Here is a 27,481-nt window from a genome sequence, read left to right as displayed (position 1 = left end):
GAGAGAAGGAGAGGCAGAGAGAGAAAAAGGTCTTCCATCTGCTGGTTCACTCCCCAATTGGCCAAAGCTGCGCTGATCTGAAGCCAGGAGCCAGGAACTTCTTCCGGGATCCCCATGAGGGTGCAGGGGCCCAAGGACCTGGGCCATCTTCTATTGCTTTCCCAGGCCATTAGTAGAGAGCTGGATCGGAAGTGGAATAGCCGAGATTCGAACTGGCAGCCACATGGGATGCTGGCACTGCAGCTGGCAGCTCTACCCACTCTGCCACAGCACTGGCCCCTAAAATGTAAATCTTACAATGTTTCTTTTCTGTTCAAAAATCTGTAACACTACATCCATTATTATGGCTAGTCTCAAAAACAAGCAAAATTAATAAAATAAGTGTTGGCAAGGATGTGAAATACCAGAAATTGCAGGTACAAGTAAGAATGTAAATGGTGCAGCCACTATAGAAAACAGCATCGCAGTTCCTCAAAATGAAAAACAGAATTGCCATATGATTCCACTTCCGGTCTAAGCATTCCCCACAAAATTAAAGGTCAGGACTCAAATAGATATTTGCTACCCCTGTTCACAGCAGAATTATTCCCAATAGTCAAAAGGCAGAAGTATCCATCAAGGGATGAATGGATAAAATATATATATATATATATTGATAGTATTATTCAGCCTTACCAATGAAGGACATTCTGATACATTAAATGACATGGCTGGATGTTGAAGAGATTAAGTAAAGTAAGTCAGCTGCTCAAGAACACAGCCTATATGATTCCACTTACATGCAGTTCCTAGAAAAGTCAAACTCAAGGAGACAGAAAGTAGAATGATGGTTATCAGAAGCTGGGAGAGGGGAGGATGCAGGAAGGAAGTTTCAGTCTGGGAAGATAATAAATGTTCTGGACATAAATGATAGTGATGAGGACTATAACAATATGAATGTACTTAATTCCACTAAACTCTATACTTAAAAATCATAAATTTTATGTTACACATATTTTACCACAATAAAAAAAATCACATGCACACACAAAACCTGTAATGGCTCCCTAGTGGTATCAAGGTAAAGTCTAGAAAATTCCTTAATGTGGCCTACAATGCCCCTTGGGATTTGGTTCCATCCTATCTCTGTTCTTGCCATTACACTCCCTCCCACCAAGGTCTAGCTGTACTGAACTATGCTGGAGGTGGGCTTATAATGCCTCCTAAGTCTTTGCATAAACTGTTCCCACTATCTGTAAGACAACCCCCCTTTTCTTCTCCCCACTTGTGACTTCTGTTCACCTTCAGCCCTATGTATTCCTTTCTGGTAGTATTACCACAATATTGTAGCTGCCTGTTTGCTTTACTGTTTTCCCTTCTTACAAGCTTTTATCTTGACAAAAGTCTCAATTTGTCTGCAATCACATGGCACCTGGCACATACAGGTAGTCAGTGGATATTACTGATTATATAAATAGATGAATTTACCAAACAGGAATGTAATTCTTGAAGCACAATGAAGTATGTCATATATACAAGTGTATATATGTCATTACATTGCATCTTTAAGATTCCATGTTTGTAGCAATTAATCCAAAGCTTCAACATTCTTGAGATCAAATTCTAAATATGAAAACTTTCCTTCATTCTAGTCTACTTTCTTCCACAACTCTTCTTGACTGACACTATGATCTTCAAAAAAATCATAAAAAATGCACAGTATGAAAAAATGATGCATAGATTTCAAAATTTTACACCAAAACAAACATCTTTTTAACTTTTTTTCCTTGAAGTTTTTGAAGTACCCTTGTATAAAAATTTTTATCAGCCGTTTCAAATTAAATAATGAAAAGTGTTTTTATTTCTCCCATAACTTAAAAAATGTGAACATCTGTAATTCAGCCACAGCCTTTACTTCCTTGGATCTCATTTCCCTTTCAAACAACATACTCTCGTTCCAGAAGGCAGCTTTAGCTTCTCATCATCCAAGGACACATCCCACAGGGAAAAGTAAGTGAACCAGGGTTTACACACACACTAGGAAGTAAGTTCACCATGACTGCTCAGGTTCCAGTGCTGACAATGTACAGGCACGCCTATTCGTTTGTTTTTTAATGCCATCCTATTAAAGTAGACACAGTTCTCATTCCTTTCGAGTTGGGTCACTGAGAAATACTAAGTAAAAATCCTGAAAATCTTGGCACAACGTGCCATACTGAAAGAACTAGTAATTTGCTTGCTTTTCATTCTTTTTGACTTTTTACAAGGAGAAATCAACTTCAAAATGCAGGACTCTGAGTCTTCTCTTGTACCCTGCAACCATGTAATTCATGACTCAAAAACACCAATACTTAGGATTATATAAGCTTTTTGCTATAATTTTAAAAAATATTTTATTTATTTATTTATTTGAGAGAGAGAGTTATAGACAGTGAGAGGGAGAGACAGAGAGAAAAGTCTTCCTTCACTCCCCAAATGGCGTCAACGGCCGGAGCTGTGCCAATCTAAAGCAAGGAACTTCTTCCAGGTCTCCCACGCGGGTGCAGGGGCCCAAGGACTTGGGCCATTTTCTTCTACTGCTTTCCCAGGCCACAGCAGAGAGCTGGATTGGAAGAGGAGTAGCTGGGACTAGAACCGGCACCCATATGGGATGCTGGCACTTCAGGCCAAGGCTTTAACCTGCTGTGCCACAGCACCGGCCCCATATGTAAGTTTTTACAATCAACTATTTCCACACTTTAATTCAGGATGCAGCACAATGTTGTCAGGGAAATCTCGTAAGAATGACTCTGCTGAACTCAGGGAACTTATCATAATTCTATAGCTAGGCGGCTCTCGAGTCCAACCTGGCAAATGTATTCAGAAACTACAGAAAGACTGCAGAGGATGCCTCTCTGTCCTCCTATCTTCTCTTTTCCCTTTTTCTCATCTTTTTCTTCTTCTCTTTAAAAGAGTAAAATCAGATTATCTTGACAATTTTCCAAACCTGTTAAAAGTAAAAAATGTGTATCACTTAATCTCTTTCTGGATCTGACTCTAATCTAAAGTATATTTGGTAAGGGTGTGTAATGGATTACTACTCAGCAATAAAACAAAAGTTCCTCAACAATGAGAAGAGTCTCAATAACATTATGCTAAGCCCAAACTGCCAGACACAAGAGAGCTCAGATTATGTGATCCCATTTACAGGGAGTTCCAGGAGCAAGTAAAACAAATGTACAGCAATAAAACTCAGCACAGTGACTGCTTCTGGTGACAGACAGGGAAAGGCTGAGAGGAGGCACAAGGGAACTTTCTGTAGGATAGAAATGGCCAGGGGCCGGAGCTGTGACGTAGTGGGTAAAGCCACCACCTGCAGTGGCAGCATCTCCTATGGTCGCTGGTTCGAGTCCTGGCTGCTCCACTTCTGACCGAATTCTTTGCTATGGCCTAGAAACCAATATTGGATGGCTCAGGTCCTTGGGCCACGTAGGAGACCTGGAAGAAGCTCCTGGCTCCTGGCTTCAGATTGGCACAGCTCCAGCCGTTGCAGCCAACTGGGGAGTGAACCATTGGATGGCAGACCTCTCTCTCTCTCTCTCCCTCTCCCTCTCTCTGCCTCTCCTTCTCTGTGTAACTCTGACTTTCCATAAATAAATAAATCTTTTTTTTTAAAAAAAGAAATGTCCATCAGATTGAGATATGGGCTCATTACTTGCACACATGGCAGTCAAAGCTGATTTAATGGTATATTTCAGATCTCTACATATCCCTGCTTGTAAATTCACTCTAATTTTAAAGAGGATGCTTTCTAATTTATATTTTTTTAAATTTAGCACCTATACATGTACAGCAATGCATAAAAATATATTACCAATGCTTACCCACAGCAAGTGCAACTTAAACAAGTATGGGAAAATCAGTGACTTTACATGTGAAAGAAGTCAGGGATAAGGACTGGTAGTGATGAAGATCGTTCCAGCACTTTTCAATCTACCAGATCTAAAACTGCTTTACAAGAACTATTTGTTAATGTCCTGTGCTACACAAATTTGGAGCTATCATCTGCTATAAGAATTGGTGCTTTCATCTGATCTCAACATACCAGAGTCATCCCAACCACATGAACAGAAATTGAGCACAGTCACTCAGAAGCATAAAGAAGCAATTGGTTTTATACTTCTTTTTCATGAAGGTTGACCACAATTGATACTAGCAAATAAAGGACTTCGGTTTAAGTGGCCTCATCACAAATACATTTTCTATAGTATAGTAACTAAAACAAATAACAATAAAACTTTTTATTGAACTTTATAACTCAAGCTCTGTCAGGGAATTCCAACCAGTTTGTAGACAGGAAAAGAGAAGGGAGAATCAATGGATAAAACAGATATATTATTTCATTTGCATCTTTGTAAGCTATACACAGTTCAAAAAATGTGCATGCGCAATGGTTGCCTTTCCCTGACATATTTTGCTCCCTTCCTTTTGGGGAATAAACACAAGCAATCATGTTCCCGTGGAATTAGTCGAATGTGAAAGGGCAGCAAGATGTTCTCAACACTCACCTGATGTTGGCTACGTGCTGTTGCACAGGCTGATGCTGAAAATGGTCAGGCCACGGATGATGCAGGCAGAAGGATGGCGAAGGCTGAAGACAGCACGCAGCCGGATACACGGGTGAATGGTTTGGACACAGAGATGCAGAATACTCTGAGTGTGGCTGCATGCAACACGAGGCCAAAGCAGAGGGTGTTGCAGGGCCAGCCTCGGGATGGCACTCTTGGTGACTGCTATGGCTACTCAAAGGATGATGGTATGGGCAAGGATGGCAGCACTGAGATAACATCTGAGGCGTTCTTTGGTTGTCTAAAGGCAGAAAGGATGATTTAACTGTGCCATTAAGTTGCAGGCATCCATTTGGACTCACTTTTGTTCTTGTTGCTTCTTTGGGTGTGAGCTGCTGGGCTGCAAGGTCTCCCTCACAGGGGGTGAGGGGACGAGGGTTGGTAGCACTGGTTGCGATGCTGCCATTGCTCAGAACCACAAAATCGTTTCCGCTGCTCATAGCCATGCTTCAATTTCTTGACTCTAAAAAAGAAAATGATATATAAATTCAGCCAGTTATAATCAGGTGGGCAAATACGTCAGAAAGACAAGTAAGATATTTAAAAGTAGCTGTTGGAAAGTAAGTTCTTGCAGGAATGGGGGGTGGGGGTGGAAACCCAACAGCATCTGCAACAGAACCTGCCAGCCCATTCATATACCTCCTTCTTCGCCAGCAACTTTGTGCACCTTGAGAACCCTCTCCTATCCCCACTGGTCACTTTCCCCCACCTAACTGCCTTTCCAGCACCTTTCTTCTCTCCCTATCCTACAAACTAAGTATTGTTTAACAACTAGAACTTTATGGGGATGGCAGAGGAGAGGATACAAGTACTGTTTCTGGCTTTCAACAAAGGCATACTTGGTTGTTCTGATCTAGGAGTGACAGACAAAATGACAGGCCCAGGTTGAGGGCATTTAGTTGCACAGGTTAAATAATTCAAACAATCTAAAGAACGCTTTAGGTCTTAGAAAAATCTCAAAAACATGACTATTACTCTAAGACACTAAGTCCCAGAATAAGAATAAACAAAAGAAAATAAAAAACCAGTCAGCTTAATAGTAGTCTAGTAACCAAAATACCTGATACAAAAGCTTTATCCTCTAAATCAATCAATATAATGCTAAAAAATAATTAACAAGCATGAATGAGTTATCCATGAATTTCTAGTTTTCTTTATTATATACAACAGGTAATATTGCTTGTAGATGAGAATAATACTGTGGATGAGATTTGCTTTAAATGAGAATTCTTTACCTTGTTTCTTGTCCTTCCACCAAAGAATCCAGGCCTTCAATACAAAGGAAAACATTTACCTGCTCAAAGTACCAGTGAAATGTTCGTCCAGTCCGTTAAAAAAAAAAAAAAAAAGCAGAAAAATCTCTTCCCTTGCCTAACTCACCAACCTCTGAACAACACACATGCAAAATCTGGAATTTTTATAGTAAGAATAATAGGCCATTGGTCTATTCGAACTATACATGAGAGCCAACAAGAAGAAAAACATAATTTGGTTCACCAACCCTTTTGGAAGGGCACTATTCTAATCAAGCAAACAGCTTTTGGAGAGATCTTTCTCCAATCTTTTCCCACCTCTTTTCCAGGGGATACACAGGCAACCAAAAAGCATTAATTCCTTTCAGTCTCAGTACATGGTAATCTGGTCACCAAAGCTGGATCAACCCTGAGGAAGATTCCTATACACATTTTTATCTAATATATAATCTCCTCAAAAGGGGCATTTCTGGGACAACTGTTGTGACACAGCAGATTAAGCTGCCACCTGGGATGCACACATCCCATTTCAGAGTGCTGGTTTGAGTCCTGGCTGCTCCACTTCCAATCCAGCTTTCTGCTAATGCGCCTGGGAAGGCAGCAAATGATGGCTCAAGTAGTTGGGTCCCTGCCACTCACATGGGAAACCCAAGTGGAGTTCCTGGCTCCTGGAGTCAGCCTGACCCAGCTCTGGCTATTGTGGGCATTTAGGAAATGAACTAGCAGTTGGAAGATTTCTGTCTCTCTGACTTGCAAATAAATTGAAAATACATAAAATTTTTTTAAAAAGGAAGCAGCTCATTGGACAAACCTACCATGCAGAGAAATCACTGGACGCACATGCCCTCTCCAATCCACCTACAACCTGTGTTCTCTCCACACCTCAGCCAGGCTTTCTCAACTGATAGGAGCTGCTGGCCTCAACAGAAAAATCAGTAACTCCTATGCTCTTTCCAAGAAGAAGAGAGAAGGAAGGAATACTTCTAGAGTTTTTTTTTTTTACCATTCTAGGTTAGTTAACAGATCATCTCAGATTGTTTTACAATTAATTCAGTCAACCCCACTGACTCTGACCTAGATGTCAGGTGAGTTACTTTAGTGAGAATCATCTCACAATAACAAATTCTTCAAACTTTTAAAGTGAAGTTGGGCTTAGAGTAGAGTGCACCCTTCAAACTACCCGGAATCACCCCACACTCCATAATTTTCATGTGTTTCCCTATCTTCTAATAAAATCTGATTATTCTCAGGAAAGACAACTTTTCTTTTTTCTTTGTAATCAGAACCATAACTATCATTCCCTTTTATTGCAAATGAATGATTTTGTAGTTACGGAAGAGTTAAATATATTCTTGCAAGCCAGCAAGGGACCTAATCACCATTTATAACATTTTCCCCCCACTGCAGTGAAATGCAGTTGAAGTGCCAAAGAACTGACTTACAAATGAATTTTTGGAACACAACCTGTTTTGTAACTTGGAGACTTCTTGTAATGAAGTAGGAACTAGTGGATAGTAAAGAATAATTTGAACTCTGACTTTGGGTTGTAGTTAAAGCAAATCACATGAGCTTTCTCTGATTCAGTTTCTTTAATTATAAACTGAGAACAATCTATTTGACTTCATGAGTAAGTAAAAAACACAAGTTAAAATTAATAAAAAGCAAAACCAGAAAAAACATTTAAAGAAATATCTATGGATTATTTGGCTTCAATGGATATATAAGTGTACCTTCAAAATGTATGGAAAAATGAATTACAAGATAATTTTGTTTTGGTGCAAAAACTTTTTGAAATCCAAGCATAGTGTTTTCATACTATGCATTTTCCATGAACTTTTGAAAGCACTCCTATATTCATGTAGGGGGGCTGAGGTGATCAGGAGAGTGGCCAAGTTTCAGTCTGAAGTCAGGACTTTGCCCATACAGAGAATACATTTTTTTGCTTCAGAACTGAAAAATATTAGGGAAAAAAAAATCAGTCTGAGTCTATGATGGAGAGAACAGGAATGAATATAGATAGAGCAAGACTAAAGATAATAACAAGGAATGAAATAAGGAGTTCCCGAAAGAATATGTAAATACCCTTTACTTGTCCCGAACTATTGTGATAAATGTAATATTATGTGATTCTAATTTCAGTATTGACAGTATTTATGGTAGAAGTTTAAAGTAAGTTTTTGGTCTAACATAATGAATAACTTTAAAAGTTAGCTCTGTTGAAATCACCTGTTCTCCCCAGGGCCATAACACACAGGGGATTCCAAAAAAAGCTATTCCCAGGGCACTGGCTGAGGTGTGCCAGGCCTCACATCAGATATTTTAGTGTATTTCCTGCTGTTTGTGAATTTAATATGGTAGCATCAATATATTCAAATCCACTTGTTTCATGCCCCCTATTTCACCTTTCCAACTAACATGTTTATATCCTGAGTGATTTAGCACTTGGGAGCTACAAGGTCTTTGGAAAAGAACCATCTTTTGATTATATTTTAACTGAGGATAAGAAGATAAAAAGATATGGAATTTTCCTGGTTTTAAAATGAAAATTTTGCTTTAAATTGACAACTGAGACATCTGTAGCGTGGGTGGGTCTGAGTTTGAGAGTGGACTCTACTAACTACTTTAAGAATCTGGGTCAAGTTACTTAAACTCTCACTGTCTCTAAGTCTTGGTTTCTTCTTAAATTCATTGAATTGCAAATTGGTGCAACCTTCTAATAGAGTAACAGGACACTACTTACTAAAATTTAAAACGTCTTTATCTTTTAATCCACAATTCTAGAAATTTACCCTTTCAATACACTTAAATAGTGTGTAAAAATATATGTATGGGGGCCAGTGCTTTGGTGTAGCCGGTGGCCAATTGGGGAGTGAACCAGCAGATAAACGACCTCTCTCTCTCTCTGCCTCTCCTTTCTCTCTGTGTAACTCTGACTTTCAAATAAATAAATAAATCTTTCAAAAATATATGTATGCATTAGTATGTTGATTGCAGCAATGCTTGTAACAGTAAAAACTGGAAACAATTCAAATTATCATTAATAGAGGACTTATTCTGTCATATCCATTCTTGAGTATTCTGCACAATAAAAACCAAGTAAGTTAGATCTGGATGTATTGCTATGGAAAGAAGTCCAAAGAACATCATTGTGTGTAAGTAAAACTTAGCTCCAGAACAACTGCTACGGTATAAATTCGCTTGTGTGTGTGCACGTATAAGTGTTTGCAGTTATAGTTAGAAATCAAGAAAATATTAACAATGTTTCCTAGAGGAGAGCTGGATTGGGTCATCTGGAAGAGTGGGAAGACGTTCACATGTTCCTTTCTGTGCTGCTTGCAGCACTCACTATGTCTCTTTTATAGTAATGAAATGTTAATGAAGGGGGCCAACACTGTGGGACAGCAGGTTAAGCTACTGCCTGTGACATCAGTATCCCATATAGGTGCCAGTTCAAGTCTCAGCAGCTCTACTTCTCATCCTGGGAAAGCAGCAGAGGATGGCTCAAGTGCTTGGGCCCCTGCACCCATGTATGAGAGACCTGGAAGAAGCTCCTGGCTTAGGCCCAGCCCAGCCTCAGTCATTTGGGCGAATGAGTCAGCAGATGGAAAATCTATCTCTCTAACTTTGCCCTTCAAATAAAATAAATAAATTTTTAAATAAATAATTAAACTACTAATGAAGCACAATGAACAACAACGAACAAAAGGTAATCATTGGCCGGTGCCGCGGCTCAATAGGCTAATCCTCCACCTGCGGCGCCGGCACACTGGGTTCTAGTCCCGGTCAGGGCGCCGGATTCTGTCCCAGTTGCCCCTCTTCCAGGCCAGCTCTCTGCTGTGGCCCGGGAGGGCAGTGGAGGATGGCCCAAGTCCTTGGGCCCTGCACTCACATGGGAGACCAGGAGAAGCACCTGGCTCCCGGCTTCGAATCAGCGCAATGCGCCGGCCGCAGCCAGCTGCGGCAGCCATTGGAGGGTGAACCAACGGCAAAAAGGAAGACCTTTCTCTCTGTCTCTCTCTCTCACTATCCACTCTGACTGTCCAAAAAAAAAAAAAAAAAAAGTAATCCTTACTAAATGCAAAAAGTGAGACAAAATTATTTTATCTTAAAGGATAATTAGACATTCACCGGATATATATATATTTTAAAGATTTTATTTATTTGAGAGAGAGAGTTACAGACAGTGAGAGGAAGAGACAGAGAGAAAGGTCTTCCTTCCATTGGTTCACTCTCCAAATGGCCACAACAGCCAGAACTGCACTGATTCGAAGCCAGGAGCCAGGATCCTCTTCCCAGGTCTCCCATGCGGGTGCAGGGGTCCAAGCACCTGGGCCATCTTTTACTGCTTTCCCAGGCCACAGCAGAGAGCCAGATCTGAAGAGGAGCAGCCAGGACTAGAACCAGCGCCCATATGGGATGCCAGCACTGCAGGCAGAGGATTAACCTACTGTGCCATGGCGCTGGCCCCAGCCATTGGATATATTAAACATTGTGTATCTTTTGGTATATAACTGCTCTTTTACACTGATACCCTATACAATCTATCAAGTAACTGCATACAAAGGAAATGAAACAGACCTAAGGAACAAGAATAGATGACTACAAACTTTTCAGACAAAGGGTTCCATATCTCTTATCTCACAGCTTCCACATTTTTGGAAATATAAATGATTGATTATTTATTGAACCAAAGCTATCAATGAACCAAAATTACCATGACTAGTCTTAACAATTATTAAGATAGACATTACCGGGAAGTATAGTGACAATCATATTGAAAGGTAGGGAGAAGAGAGTCATCGGAGTGCATGTGATTAGAAGGGTCAAAACAATTATACCCTAAGCCAGCGCCGTGGCTCAATAGGCTAATCCTCCACCTGCGGCGCCAGCACACTGGGTTCTAGTCCCGGTCAGGGCACCGGATTCTGTCCCAGGAGTGCAGTGGAGGATGGCCCAAGTCCTTGGGCCCTGCACCCGCATGGGAGACCAGGAGAATCACCTGGCTCCTGGCTTCGGATCAGCGCAGTGTGGCCACTGGGGGGTGAACCAATGGAAAAAGGAAGACCTTTTTCTCTGTCTCTCTCTCACTGTCCACTCTGCCTGTCCAAAAAAAAAAAAAAAATTATATCCTACTCTTGTTTGGAAATCAGGAAATTTACATCTATAAAATTAATGAAAATTATCATGCTTCAAAGACAAAAAGTAGCATTCATTGAAAATGCTATCGCATAATCATAGTTGTATTTATTTAAATTATGGACATTTTATTTATCAACATAGTACACACTAAAATATGTTAATGACACAAAATTTACCCAAAGGATGCAAACTATTTAGGTGCCTCCCAGAGTACAAACACATCTAAAAAGCATTAAGAAAATCTGATGGCAGTTCCTTGGAACTGGGAATGAGAACTGCTAGCATGGCCAGAAAACTGCCAACTGAAAACCGAAATGTAATGTTGAAGAGAACATACAGACCTGTTCTACTTATCACAGTAACCACTCAGCAAAGCCATCACTATCCTCAACAAAAACAGGGCTCATATTGCCTGAAGGAATATCATCTTCATCCCCATCAACAGCTATACTGAAACACGCCTTTCATAGCCCCAAAGCACTTTCACACACATGATCTCACATCAGTAGATTCTTCTAATAGCCCTCAGAAAAACAGGTGTGACAGGCATTACCATTCCATTTGCAAAGAAAACTTGACATGGAGAGTCTAAAAAGGTACCCAAGGTACTGAACACAAATGGTAAGGCTAGGAAGCCCAGTGCCAAGGTTTTGAAAGCTTTCTGCTAAACTACATTCCGTAAGTTCAGATGCTATACTTTAGAACAACCCTTTGCTTCACCAGATTCATAGTACAAAACTGAATAAATGGCCACCAACATGACTCCATATTTTAACCAGTTATCTTTTTCAGAAGAGTGATGCTTCCTAGAGCTGTTTCATTAGATTAAAACGAAATCAGTAAACCAGTGCTCTAAACTTAAAGGCTACTTGGGGACACAGTTAAAATGCAGATTTTGACACAGTTTGCATGAAGTAGGGAAAAAGCCTCCAACTACAAGCCCTCACTGCCCATTCCATGAACATATTTTGAGTAGCAAGGCAAAGCCATAAAGTCGGCGAGAAGGCTACAAGAGAATTAAGCCCAAGTAATGGCCAGAGGATATATAATTAAAGCAGAATGGACAACAGGAAACTGACAGAGAAACTAAGGTTCATTTTTCTAATCAAGGCAGACAAAAGTAACACATTTCAACAGCAGAAGTTGTAACTGATACTCAACTTTAACTGTGGCTCATCTCATGACTCCCAAATTATTCCATGTGAGGAAGCAGTGATGGAATTTTTTTAGTGCAATTCACAAAGTTAAACTGAAGCACCTTGCCTACTTTTTTTCTTTTTTAAGTGGTATTAAAAATTACAAGACGGCTTTATAAAGAGATCTCAAGTCTTTTTATGTGAGGCATAAAGGCAGTCTTGGGAATATCTGTATCCATTATTTACCAAACCTGTTTTAATATAAAAATGATTCCTCTAAAATTGCTTGATGCTTACGATAAAAGGATGACCTCATTCTGATCACCAATACTAAGTTGGTCTATTAATATTTATTGCCAGAGCCAGAAAAATATATAGCTTTACAAATGCCAGATGAAACTGACAAAGAACTGTTGCTTAGGTATATTCTGTGGTGGGGTTATAAAGTTAAACAATAGAAGGACATCAGCCAGGTCTTCTTCTAAGAATATTTTTCCCCTCAAAGGACTATTACATTTTTTTTTAATTATCTCACTATGTCAAACACATTCCTCACAATACTCCTACAAAAATACTATTAAACCCATCATGGAAAAAAAGCAAAAATATTAAAATATATCAAAAATATTAAAGTAACATCCAAATAACTAGCATGACTCTAAAAGTAAGGGTGCTCTACTACACAGGGATGCCCCTAGGGCAGTGCCAAGTTCAACTAGCTATTAAAGAACCCCTGGAGACTACTGACATAAAATTCCACCTGAAGGGCCACATGAAAAATAGCCTCTGAATTCAACATTTCCCAAGATAGTTTTAAAGGTACAACTCGGCATTCAAGAGTGTCAGAGGGATATTTCACTAAATTAAGGAGTCGTGTTTTCCATCCATGTATCATATTATGCAAACCTGGAAAAGCAAGGCAGTGGATTGAACTTTGTTGTCATGTAGTATTTGGACTATATCAAAATAATGTAAGTGTAACCTGACAGCAAAATCTGTATCTTTAATCAAAGAATCGGACACTTTTAAGGAACTAAAAAGAATGATTTTAAATAAATATAATCCTCCCTTCTCAGATAAATATTCTTAATTTTTGTTTGAGTTCATGAACTTTCTACTGTTAAAATTCTCCTTCAATAAGAACACTTATAAATGTCTTCACCTAATTACTTATAAATGTTTTATACATTGCAACGAACTGTTTAAAAATAAGGTATCAGGGCCAGTGTTGTGGCATAGCGGGTAAAGTTACCACCTGCCATGCCAGCATCCCTTACGGATGCCAGTTTATGTCCTGGCTGCTCCACTTCCAATCATTTCTCTGCTAATGGCTTGGGGAAAGCAGCAGAAGATGGTCCAAGTGTTTGTGCTCCTGCCACCCACACGGGAGACCTGGATGAAACTCCTGGTTCCTGGCTTCAGCCTAGCCCAGCCCTGGCTGTTGCAACCATCCAAGGAGTGAACCAGTGGATGGAAGTGTTCTCTCTGTCTCTTTTTCTCTCCCTCTGTCTCTCTCTGTAAATCTGACTCACAAATAAATAAATAAATCTAAAAAAAAAAAATAAGGTATTATTGCTACTATTCCCCTTAAGCATTATAGGCAATAAGTCAGAAACTATTGTCTCAAACATTACATATTTAAATATCTATACCACAAAACACACTTAGACATTTCATAAAGCCTATTAGATATTAGTATGCCTTTCCACTGTACCATGAAAAACAAACTGAGTTCTAGGAAATCTGAAAGTGAAGGATTAGAATTCTTTTACAATTTGAATTTACTGTTTCAACCGATGATTATAAACACCATCTTTGAAAATGAAATGTACCTAACACTTTTATTAATCTCTTTTAACATTATATATATTAATAAAAATCCATAAAGATAATCTGTTACTTTTTTGAAAGATTTATTTATTTATTTATTTGAAAGGCAGAGCTACAGAGAGAGAGGAGAGGGAGAAAGAGACAGACAGGCAGACAGAGAGAGATTTTCCATCTAGTGGTTCAACTCTCCAAATGGCTGCAATGAACAGGGCTGGGCCAGGCTGGAGCCAGGAGCTTCATCCAGGTCTCCCATGTGGGTGCAAGGGCTAACATACTTGGACCATTTTCCACTGCTTTTCCAGGCATATCAGCAGGGAGCTGGATGGGAAATGGAGCCGCCAGGACTCAAACCAGCACCCAAATGGGATGCCAGTGCTGCAGGAGGTGGACAGAATCGCCCCCATGTTTGTTTTTATAGAACACATTCCTGATATTTACAAACAGAAGGAAATCAAACTGCCAGATGATGTTTCCACTAAGGTTTGTGGCAAAAAAATTATCAAAGTAAAATAACAGGAAGACATTACACTACATGTGTCAGAGAAAATCTGAAAACTATGTGCTAAGAAAGCAGTTTATATCGCTAGAAATAAGTGAGGGTTATTAACACAAAGAATTATATGTGTAGGAGTGAGTGAATGACAGAAATCTCAGGGAAAGGGGAGGGTTGCGGGTAGGAGGGAAGTTATGGGGGGGGGAGCCATTGTAATCCATAAGCTGTACTTTGGAAATGTATATTCATTAAATAAAAGTTAAAAAAAAAAGAAATCTCAGGGTTGGAGAAATATCAATCCATTTTGTTTTTTTTGTTTAATGTACTTGGTAACAGGTCTATACTGGGGAGAGAAATGTGGGTATAAAATGCAGTTTATCACTGAAAATCTAGTATAAATGATGTCCACAACATCTCCCTAAATATACATTTCAAGAGAAAGACTGTAATTACTGAAGCAATTTTTAGAGATCTTTTTTCCAAGCTCAACCACAAACATTACCATTCTATTTAATATTTAACACTTCTCCCCACACATATTATAAATGTTATACCCATAAGCATCAATGCAAGAGAAAGAGTTCTATCTTTATGTCCCTATTTCAGACGGGTTTAAATTCCGTTAAACTGCACTGATTTCTTTTGGAACTTAAGCCTGGGGAATTTTGCTAATTTGTATAACCAAGAAGATTTAAAAAAGTTATAGGAGCACTCTATATTCAGAAATACCAAACAATGGTCACTTAAAAACATTCTACAAAGTCCTCCCAAAAAATGGTTTTTAATCCAAGAACCAGCCAATACATTTATCCAGAGTCTGCTATGAGTCTTACAGAGAATGCAATACTTACAACAAATATTCACAAAATTACATGTCTAGTGCAGAAGTCTCAACTCTGGCACATCAGAATCACTGTGGTAATTAAAAACAAAACAAAACAAAACAAAAAACAGTCCCAGGGTATTGGCCCCAGAGGTTCTGAATTACTTCATATTGTAATGGAGTGTGGGCATTAGCATCTTATTTTTTAAAGCTCTCTAGGTGATTCTAATGTTCAGCTAGGGCTGAGAACCACTGATTTATATTTTTAATAATCAATCTTGATAAATTTATAAGAGCAAGGAGCTGCCACTCAAAATACCCAACATTCAGAAAATACTGCTTGCATTGCAAAATACTGCTGCATATTAAAAAAAAGTTGAATCTAGAATTCCATATTAGACATGCTCAGTATTTACCAACTTCACATGGATTTTTGGGTTTTATCTACTTACAACAAAAGGAGGTTGCATCTAGAGTTCATCTTAAGTTGGGAGGGTAGGGACAAGGATGCTGTGAGAGAAAGCCTTAATGAGGCCTAAGCTCAAAGAAGACAGTGCACACTTTGTGTACAACAATGTTGTAGAAATGTGAAGCAAGTTGTCAATCCATTACTTACAGATCTTTTGCAGAAAGTGTAGGAAAGAGTTGATTTGACTAACAAGCTTATTTAACCCCTCCAGAAAAAGTGTATCCCCAGTCTCTGCTCTAAATGAAGTCACAAGCTCCTGTATTAAAGAACCTGGTCCCCAAAGTTCCAGGCCAGGAAGGGGGGAAACATTTCTGGTTGAATTTTAAGCATCTTCAACTTTCTAATTTGAGGATCAAACACCTCCAGATCCAGACATGCTGCTCTCTAGCTTCACATCCCCATCAAATAAGAATTACAAGACACTCTCATAAAAACCAGGGAACTCAAGATGGAATAAGTCTGCCTTTAGGTCATGAGATTTGATCTGAAACTATTTTGCTTCAACTGAAATCACCAATTGGGCAGCTTTACAACTTTGCAATCTATCAGTATCACTACAGCTCTTCCCCAGTAGAAACAGGATCACATTACTGAGCTTAACTAATTTCGCTGAACAGATCACAAGCCTGTCGAAAGACACCATGAACGTTTAATGCTTCACACATCTTAAAACCTCAAAACTTTGGCAGCTCGAAGGAAAAAACCATCCCTGGGGTAAATCAAAGGCAGAAAATTCTACTCCCACATATTCTGAGGCTAAAGAATGTGGGAGAATTTTTTAAATGCCTTTCATAAAGCCAAAAACTAAGATCAATCACCAGAATGTACTTAGAAGTTGTTTGATTTAGATGGTAGTATGCTGTGTTTTAATACTACACTTAAAACTATCTACACTTTTCCCACAAATGTTAAGTATCTGATCCTGGGCCCCACTCCCTGCAGTTCTGGGAAGTCTAAGAAGTAGCAAATCAAATTTCCTACAGCATCTCCCCACATGGGTTCTTCCCTGCAGAGCCCGGCAAATAACCTTGCAGGGGTATCCCTTAGTCCACTGAGCAACTTGGGAAACCCAAGGTACTGTTTGTATGAAATTTTAAAGATATGCTTTTCTTTCAAGGGCTCAGATTTGCTTTAAGCTTAGAAAAACAACTTTATAAAGAATTTTTTTCCTATTTGAATTGGATCACTAAATTAACTGTTATTAAGAGCCTAGGAGCAATTTTGACAAATCTTTTTTCTATTTCTTACTGAAATTATCACTACAAGGGCTCATAAATTCTGCTATATGCTTTCTTGTGTATGTTAGATGAACAGAAATTACTTTCACTGTTGATATGGGATTCCTGCTCACCCACAAAAGTTAATTAAATCATGTTTTTTCTGTTAAGTAGGTAGATATCCTTATTTAACAATCTTATGAGTATAATAAGCACCTACTGTGTTCCTTGTAAATAGCTTTCGTGCATTCCAAGTATGTGTGCTTGTAACAGAGGGGACTGTTTAAGTTATTAAAATCATCAGAGAACAGAAATCAAGATGGAGAAAACAAAGAGTCACCCTCTTCCTCAAGCCTAGCTTTTCTAATTTATTTTAGTTATTTGATTTCTATTTTTTCCCAAAAGGCTGATAATGCAGTTCATTTGCCTTGATCCTAAACAACTCAGTTTTACATACTGTGTTTGGATGAGATCTGCATCTGCAATGTTTTAAAAGTAGGACACGTTCATATAGTCCATCACCCACTATGAGTTAAGAGAATCACAGAGAATGCTCACATCCAATCCCAGAACACAGAGCAGTTACAACAGAAGGTAAAGAATCCGTGCCCAGCAAACACTGAAAAGCAGATTTCCCTAGAGTCGCAGAAGTCCATTGGTTCAATAGAAACTACAACAACTGGGGTTAGGTTAGACAAGTGGCATTAGACTTCAATGTTGGATGAGTCAATTTTATATCAGTTTCCAGACTGAGGCAAGGTTAACAGTATTTTCTAAACTGTTTTCTTTGTAGGGCAATATTTGAAACACTTAACACATTATACATTTTTTTTTCATAATCAATGCAAACAGTTCTACTAGGTCTAAGATGTAAACCAAATGAGTACATATTCTGCCTTATTTTTGTATACTGACAAAAAGTTTCAAACAAGTTATAATCCAATAAGATGTTTCAATATCCAATATTTTGGCAATGAAAGCATTCTAAGATAGTCTATTGGAGATGAATGACCAATAATACATAAAATAATGCAAAAAAGAGTACTTTAACTGAAAGGTAGAAATGTGTCAGAAGACAATAAAACTGTGGGAAGTAGTAAACCTGCTACCTACAAGTGAAATACGCATTAGTTTAGAACTTATTTTATAGAGTTTTGTGATTTCTCAGCCATCAAAGGAAACTGGCATTTTATTAATTATAAAAATCATATTTAAAACCATCCTCTTGTAGCAAAGAAGATACATTTCACTGTTTTTCTTTCAACAGGAATATTTGTTGTTACAAGAAAATTTCATCAAATTGTGTGTTCTCTACTTCTTGAAATACCACTGAAGAAAGGCATTTATGGTCAGCCAATGATATGGATACAATACCTATTTTCACTAAATTTTCTACTTAATCTTTAAAAAATTTATATCCAGACATAAAACTATTTTACAAGTTAAAGTAGTTTCAAGTTCTCTATCAGTTACATATAAATCATCACTCTCATTTTAAGGAAAAGTCAATAAAGCAAATATATTCTACTTGTGCTTCAAGTAGGAAATCTAATCATAATGTAGCTACCGTTGTTACAATTAAAATGCATACAATGTATGAAACACTTCATCAACTCAAGTACTACTTGAAGGTGTATACCAAGCTGTGAATCAGAAACGAACTTTGATAAGAATTAAACTTGCTGTTGAAGCTTAATTCTCAAGTGGGTATCTTTACAAAATTTCTCTCATTGTAGGTTGGAGAGTGCTGATATTCACTATCTCCTTAAAATATTTAACTCATAAAGTGATTATTAACTCATTAAAGTGATTCTTGTGATTCTACATTTATTTTTCTATCAGCTGGTAATGACAGAAGTACATATTTTCCAAAAAGTTTCTGACTTAGTAATTAAACAAGAACCTCAAAGTAAGAGAACATAAACTACTTTAGGTTTTATGTTTTCTTCCAACTTCATAAAGAAAGCACATTTTGATATACTGAAGAAATAGCTGACCTTATCTTAAGAGTTCTAGGCTGTAATTCAAATAAACGACAAGACTTTAAAATGCATTAAAATGCTGTTTTGAAGTTTACATTGAAAGAAAACAAACAAACCTGTAAATTAGAATTTTAAATACAACCCTAGAAACTAAGTGCAGCCCTAAAATAAATTATCCCCGAATCACAAATTCCCACAGAAAGAAGCAAGAGTGAATGTATTACCTTTACGTTAAAAGAGGCAACTTCCCTGGCTCTGTGGCCTGCAGGCGACTGCAGACTGCACCAGCAACCGCCGTAACTGGCTGCAGGAGCGCAGCTCCACAGAAAGGCAGCATTGGCAGGCGCAGCTCCCCAGAGCGGCAGGCCAGGCTGAATGACAAGCACACGCAGAGAGCTCTGAATGAGGCGTGTTGGGGGCTGGAACTTGCTGTGTTTGCTCTCCTATAGGACAGGAGAGTTTTTTTTCCTGCTTAACCCCTCAGGGCAAGGTCTTAATAATGGTAACAGCTGGCATACAGAGGGTCTTGATCTGAGCACCAGGTCAGCAAGCCAGGATATGAAGGTGACATGTAATTTCTAGCCTTTTCCTGCTTCTACAGGGAAATTGCACAAAGGGCTGTTTTTAGTTATAACTTCCTTTGATCTTTTGGATTTAAAGTTACTTAGTAGATTAAAGCCATGTTAGCTGATATTATTTGCTTGCTTAGTCTAACTTAAGTGTTACAGATTCACTTTTCTGACACGTCGGGCTACTGCATTTAAACTAACACAAATAAACACCAATCTGTGTTTATTTCCAAGTTCCGGGGATTTTTGTGTTCTTTCACAAATGGCTCTTGAGGCCCTGCTTTTAGGGCAGAAAGTTCATAGTTTTAAAAGAGAACACTGCTTTCCTTAAGAGGAAAGAATTAGTCAAAGAACTGAAGTGTTTTTCTAAAAATTTTCTAAACAAAAACAGCAGTTTGTTAAATGAACTTGACACTGCTTTTGATAAATGTATGGCGCTGATGATGCCAGTATTTAAACCACAATCACAACACAGAAACCTTGTAAACACCTTCATACGAACGGTTTAAATTCACAAATGACAGGGGTGATGATTCATTGAAACCATGAAAGCAACTCTTCAGGATTCTGATAAGAAAAATACATAAAAAATTCTTTCAGCAGGATGTATTCATTAATTACATGAAGACTACACTTTCAAATATTTCAAAAGCGCAAAGGGAGCAAATGCATAAAAATGGACTTTGACAAAATAAAACTTGTAGATCAGAGGACATTTTCAAGAAAGTGAAAAAATGGGCAGAATGGAACGAAATATTTATAATTCATATAGCTAAGGGTCTAGCAACCAGAATACGTAAAACAAAATAAAACAAAACCACCTTTGCTCAACTCAACAATAAAAAAACAAACAACCCAATTTAAAAGATGTAAAGACTTTGAATAGAAATTTCTCTGCAGAAAATATACAAATGGCCGACGCACTTGTATGCCCATGAAAAGATGTTCAACATTAGCGACTTAAGAAAATGCAAGTAGGGGGCAGGCACTGTGGCGTAGTGGTAAAGCCATTGCCTGCAGTGCTGGGAGGCACCCCGTATGAGCACCAGTTTGAGTCCTGGCTGCTCTACTTCCATTCCAACTCTCTGCTATGGCCTGAGAAAGCAGTGGTAGATAGCCCCAGCCTTTGGGCCCCTGCACCCATGACAGAGACCTGGAAGAAGCTGCAGGCTCCTGGCTTCGGATTGGCGCAGCTCCGGCCATTGCAGCCATTTGAGAAGTGAACCAGAGGGTGGCAGACCAATCTTTCTCTTTGCCTCTGCCTCTCTAGTGAACTGGGGAGTGGAAGACCTCTCTCTAACTCTGCCTCTCTCTAACTCTGTCTTTCAAATAAACTAAATAATTGTTAAAAAGAAAAAAAAAAGAAAAATTCAAGAAAAAACTACTTCACATCTTCAAGTATGGCTATAAAAATAAAAGGAAAACTAACAAGTGCTGTCAAGGATAGCGAGAACCTGAAATCTTTACACACTGATGGTGAAATGTTCAATATTGTACAAAACAGCTTGGCAGTTTCTGAGGAATTAAACACAGAATTACTCTATGTCCCAGCAATTCCATTCCTAGGTACAGATGATCCTCCCTGTTTTCCAAATCCATATTCACCATCATTTACTTGTAATCCCCAATAATCCTTGTGGTGCTTTCGCAGTCATTCAGATATGTCAATGTTCAGGGGGTGACAAATTGGGTCAGCTGACGCACATGCTCCCAGTTAAGGTCAAATGAGATGACACTCTTGGGGCTTGGCTCTCCTACTGTAAACAAATGGCCTTTCACAGTCTACTTAGTGTCATGTTTGACACATTTTTTGTGTGTGCTGTTTGTTGATGATTTCATCGTTTAAAATAGCCCCCAAGTGTAGTGCTGAAGTGCTGCCTCGTGTTTCTAAGTGCAAAAAGGCAACTGTGTGTCTTTCAAAGAAAATCTATGTGTTAGATAAACTTTGTTCAGACATGAGTTATAGAGCTGTGAGATGTGAGTTCAATGTTAATGAATCAACAATATGTGTTAGATAAAGAGCATTTAAACAGAAACACACATAAAATAAGATTATGGTTTCTACTGATCAACTGATGCAAATGCTGTGACCTCAGTCTGGCTCAGAGTAACCTAACCCTGTATTTCTCTGAGGAGCAATAATTCAGTATTTGCTAATTCACTGTCAAATGTGACTTTACATACATAATTACCAAAAATAATGAGAACGAACTCTATATATAATTAAGAGAATTGAAAATACGTTCATAAAAACCCTGTAGATGAATTTTCATGGTAGCTTTATTCATAATCGCCAATAATTAAAAACAACCTAAATATCCATCAAAAGATGAATGGATAAATAAAATGTGGCAAACCAGTACAGTGGAATACTATTCAGCCATAAAAAATAATGACTTGATAACACACTGCAACCCAGATGAACCTTGCAAAGTGAAAGCCAGAAATAAAAGGCCATATGTTATATGATTCCATTTATATGAAATTCCCAGAAGAAGCAAATTCTTAAACATAAAAAGTAGATCAGTGGTTGACAGGGGTGAGGGTGAGGGACAAGAGATGGGGAATGACTGCTAGCAGTTACGGAGTTTATCTTTGGGTGATAAAAATGTTCTAGAATTGGTGGTGATGGCTGTATAATACATTAAAAACCACTGAATTATATACTTTAAAGTGGTGAATTCTTTGGGATATGAATCATATGTCCATAAAAATTAAGTAAGGCATAAAGCTCTAGACATTAGACCAGAGGTTCTCAATTTGAATGTGCATCAGAATTCCCTGGAGAGGTTGGAAAACGCAGATTATTGTATCCCAGGCCCCCAAATTTGGAGCGTGAAGGTCTGCACTGGGGCTCAAGAATCTGCTTTTCTGAAAGGTCCTCAGTGATGCTGACACGCCAGTCTGGGACACACGTTTTGAGAGCCACTCACTGCGCAAAGACAAGGCCTGAGCTCCTAGAGGGTGGGAAAGGCAGCTTTCATCTCCATAGCTCCTAAGTCTGCCTTAAAAAGAGCCAACCTAGGGGGGGAAAGATGGGGATAGGGAGGGATTAAAAAGGAGAAATATTTGTATATACATTCACAAGTTACTGATTTGTACATATAATCATTTTATTTAAAAAATTTGGGAGGTCCATGTGAAAATAGACAACTTAAAGTATACTTCTGGTACTGTCACATGGAATAATTTTTATTTTATAAATAATCATGATTATTTTGAATCACTTCAGTATGTATCTCAATATATTATTTTAACCAAAAAGGAGATCACTAGTAATACTCTCTGAAAACCATGTCCTTTTTTCCCTTAGATCCTATGATTTAAGTATCATTCCTCAATATCAGAAAAACAAAAGGGCATGAGGGAAGGAGAAAGACACAAAGGCAGGCGAGAGAAGCACAGCATCCAGTACTTTTCAAAAAGTGAAAAAACAGCGGCCAGTGCTGTGGTGTACTGGGTAAAGTTGCCACCTGCAGTGCCCACATCCCATGTGAGTGGTGGTTTGAGTCCCAGTTGCTCCACTTCCAATCCAGCTCTCTGCTATGGCCTGGGAAAGCAGTGGGAGCTGGCCCAAGACTTTGGGCCACTTGCACCAGTGTGGGAGACACAGAAAAAGCTCCTAGCTCCAGGTTTCAGATCAGTGCAGCTCCGGCCATTGCGGCCATCTGGGGAGCGAATCAGCAGATGGAAGACCTCTCTCTCTCTCTCTCTCTCTCTCTCTCTGCCTCTGTCTCTCTGTAACTCTGCCTTTCAAATAAAAGAAATAAATCTCTAAAAAAAAAAAAAAGGAAAAAAATAGCTGCTGATTAACAAACTTTTCCCCCTCTAGTCCAAAGTGTAATTCCATATTTTGTTATATTTATTAACAGATCAAAGTTGTGTCTATTTATCTTTTAATGTTAAATAAAACAGCTATGAATGCGTCATCTATGGTCTAAAGGAGACAACAGAACAATGCTTCAGCAAATTTTTCTCTCAGTATAGTCAACAGTTTAATAATTTGGAAGCACAAGATCAGAAAAACTAGTCACAGGAAAGTTCTGCAGACAATATTCCCTATTGTATTTTAATGCTTCTGCAGCACAAACTGTTCGATGGTCACTGAAAACTTCAGACCAGAACACTATATGCTCAGGACATGGCCCAGGACAGGGAATTGGGGAATAATTGATGTGCACTCACCAGCTAGATTAACCTTGAACTAGACACTTCATCCAGACATTACAGTCTCCTATCTATAAAATCCAAACATTACACAAGATGATCTCACAGGCTCTGAACTCAGTTTTTATGACAGTAACTGTAAATAGATCAAATAAATCCCAGTTTTACTACTGAAATTTGGATTTTTGAAGAAAAGACTATAGATTGAGTTGAGTTACTGAGTCTGCAGCAAGGAAAACTGGAGCGAAACCAAAATCATCATGAGATGCTGAAATTCCAGGAATCTGGAACTATGTCTCAGTCTTGTATACTCCTCCCTCTGACAATAATAGCTCCTAATCTTATAGCTTTTTTCTTACTCATTTCTACCTCCAACCCCTGCAATTCTGACCGACGACAATTTTATGACGGTACCTGTCTTCCACAGTCACACATCTAAGGAATCTGCTCTTCACCCTTATGAAGACCTTCAGCTCTAGAGTCTTCCCATGCCCCTTGCTAACTTCACGTGCTCAGCACTGATTTCCTCCACCAGCATGCTAGCCTGTGAAAGAGCTCCCCTAAACTTGCTCTGCCTGCCCTTCTTTCTTTTTCTTCCTCCCAAGTTTGGTAGTTACCAAGAGTGACCACACAGGGAAGCCGAGAACTAAGGCACATGCACGTTCTCGCCTCTGGAGGGCTCTCAGTGCTGCTGTGATTCAGTTCTCTCCCAGTTCTCCGCTGGAACTGGACAGGGATTGCTGAAAATCTTTCCCATGCTCCCTCCCTCCACCCTCCCCACAGATAATGCTACCCTTTTTTGTGGAAAAGAAGTAAACTCTTGGACCACGAGTCCTTCAAACACTACCATCTCTACCTCAAGCTTTTTCTGAAACTTGTCCCTTATATCTCGGGACTATCTACGTAAATACTACATCTTTGCTACAAAGTAAAGTAGCTACAAGGCACATGCGACTATTTGATTTTGAATTAACTCACATTAAATAAAATTAAAAGGTTACTGCTCTAGCTGCATTGGCCAGAATCCAAGTTCCCAACAGTGACACGTGGCTCCTGGCTCCTACACTGGCTCTTACAGATGGAGACCACCACCATCATTGCAGACAGTTCTCCTGAACAGCACTGCACGAGAGCTTTACTACCTACCATGTTATTCACTCTGTCTCCCTCATCCTCAAGTTCACCTTCATCTCTCCCACCCTGTCCATTATTTACTTACAAAATAACTTGCTACCCCACAGGCTGAAATTTGATTAAAAACTAGGAAGCCATATGCATCTTATCAATAATATAGAAAGTACTGCAGTCATACAGAATGAAGTTTACTAAATAGTAATCTATATGCTACTAAAAAATTCCATAGAGATCCAAAACTGGGGCACATATTTTATTTATTTATTTTTATTTGAGAGTCAAAGAATGAGAGACAGACCTACAATCTTCCACCTTCTGGTTTGCTCCCCAAATGCCTGCAACAGTTGAGATTGGGCCTGGCTGAAGCCAGAGGCCAAGAATTCAGTCTGATTGTTCCATGTGGTTGCCAGGGACTCAACCACTTGCACCATCCACTGTTGCCTCCTAGGGTGTGCATTAGCAGGAAACTGGAACAGAGAGTGGAGCCAGAATTTGAACTCAGGCACTCCACTAGGGGATGAAGCCAATTGGTAGCCTAACCACTAGGCCAATGCCCACCCCCAGGGCACATATTTTAAAGCAAAAAGTATGGAGATCAGTAGATTGCAGAAGAAAAGTGATCTTTCATTTTTCTGGAAAGAGAAAACAGTCTATGCAATGCAAAATAAGCAAAATTTCCAGCCCTTCTTAGCCTAAAGAACATTAGTAAAAAGCTTGTCTGGAACAAGAGCCTTTCTCCAACATAAAGCACAGTAAATGTTTTAGAGGAGGAGCGGAGGCCAAAGTTTGTTAGTTTTATATCAAAAGCAAGCGGAATCATTCCAGCTTCCACAAAATAACTTGCCTGTAGATCGTCTAATATAATCTTGTGAAGCTCAAGGATTTAAACACAAAGCATAAGGAATCCATGAGCTCTGGAGAGTTACCGAACTGTTTCTGGTTTGCACTACAGGATTTCAGAATGTGACCTTTACTTTTACAATGGAAGCTCCTGGCAGGAGACCACTCTTAGAATGAAGACCACTATGCCTTGACTCTAATCTAATTAAAACATTCTCCTAATCCTTTCAGTTGTTACTTTGTTACCAAACTCTAAACGAATGTAGTATGCACATATTAAGAGGAGTTACCACTAATAAACTGAAATTTGTGTACTTCAGACTTTGAATGTTTATGGAGAAAGTTACACGTACTTTCCTTACATCATGAAATAGACATACAACTTGATTTTCCAAAAGTTACTCTCTAGCAAAAGAAATGTGTCACCTGCACACAAACATATGTCACTATTGCTAAAGTAGTAACTGACACATCAAATTTCTAAAGTAGTGAAGATGTATGGAGAAAGGTAAGTGAAAATTAGAGACCAATCTTATCTATTTACAATATTTTACAAAATTTACAATATTGTACTAATATTACTTTTGGCAAGGAAAGAAATTTAAACTACCAAAATTCTAAGATAGACAACATAAAGGTTAGGTATTTCACAAATGTAGAGGGAGTTGTTTTACATGTTAAAAACATATGCATTAGTTATTCAAAAGTTCAAACAGTTCAGAATTATGAAAGTCATACCATGTCTGGCTTCATAAATTTGCTTATGTGAAACAATATTCATGAGATTGCTGTAAAAAGGTAAGAAATCACATAATAACAAATGAGGAAGGAGTAAAGATATTTACTTATGTCAGAATTTAAGATCATGAGAAGTAAGCTAGAATACTTTACTTAGGATTCTTACAGACCCTTTGAAATATTCCAACATAGCAATGTTGTTAGGTTAAAATGTAGGCTTAGCTGAAAGAATATGCATGTTTAAAAATGGGACATAGTAGAAACCAGGTTAAGTCATAGAAAGTAAAAGAGTATCTTAGCATATTTAAGGGTCACATTTCACTAAGCTCAGCAAATGGCACTTCTACAATAACAACAAAAAAAACATCAGAATGACTGTTGTGCTTCACCATCAGGCTCTTTAAGACCAAGTTATTGGCCGGTGCCGCGGCTCACTAGGCTAATCCTCTGCCTGCGGCGCTGGCACTCTGGGTTCTAGTCCCGGTTGGGGCACTGGATTCTGCCCTGGTTGCTCCTCTTCCAGTCCAGCTCTCTGCTGTGGCCCGGGAAGGCAGTGGAAGATGGCCCAAGTGCTTGGGCCCTGCACCCGCATGGGAGACCAGGAGGAAGCACCTGGCTCCTAGCTTCGAATTGGTGCAGCGCGCCAGCGGACATAGCAGCCATTTTGGGGTTGAACCAACAGAAGGAAGACCTTTCTCTCTGTCTCTCTCTTTCTCTCTCTCTCTCTCTCTCACTGTTTAACTCTGCCTGTCAAAAAAAAAAAAAAAGACCAAGTTATCAGGGCTAGCACAGGCTCAGGCTACTGTCTGTGAGGCTAGTATCCCATATGGGCACCAGTTCACGTCCTGGCTGTTCCACTTACAACCCAGCTCCTTGCTAATGCACCTAGGAAAGCAATAGCTGGTGGCCCATGCACTTGTTGCCACCCACGTGGGAGACCTGGATGAAGGTCTTGGCTTTTGACTTCAGCCTGGCGCAGCCCTGGCCTTTGTAGCCATTTGGGTAGTGAGCCAATGGGTGGAAAAATCTCTTTCTCTCTGTCTCTCTCTCTCTCTTTCAAATAAATAAATAACTCTTAAAAAAAAAAAAAAGGTATCTTTGGCAT

General features: G+C 38.9%; 1 protein-coding gene across 32 annotated transcripts in view; it reads right to left on the bottom strand.

The window, feature by feature from the left end:
* DISP1 (dispatched RND transporter family member 1) overlaps positions 1–27,481 on the bottom strand; it is a 191,053-nt gene that overhangs the window by 63,738 nt on the left and 99,834 nt on the right. For 19 of the 32 annotated variants that reach the window (XM_062210395.1, XM_062210399.1, XM_062210404.1 and 16 more), the window contains one exon: positions 4,527–5,049. In XM_062210395.1, the coding sequence (XP_062066379.1) occupies positions 4,527–5,032 (506 nt within the window). In that variant the 5' untranslated portion in view covers positions 5,033–5,049. Of the gene's footprint in view, positions 1–4,526; positions 5,050–19,152; positions 19,251–22,430; positions 22,491–27,481 lie in introns of those variants that run through there. The other 13 variants (XM_062210418.1, XM_062210428.1, XM_062210420.1 and 10 more) reach the window with 5 other exon arrangements.

Source organism: Lepus europaeus, chromosome 14 (genome assembly GCF_033115175.1).
Source record: "Lepus europaeus isolate LE1 chromosome 14, mLepTim1.pri, whole genome shotgun sequence".
In the NCBI taxonomy this organism is placed as follows: Eukaryota; Metazoa; Chordata; class Mammalia; order Lagomorpha; family Leporidae; genus Lepus; species Lepus europaeus.
This window is presented reverse-complemented; position numbering and strand designations above follow the sequence as displayed.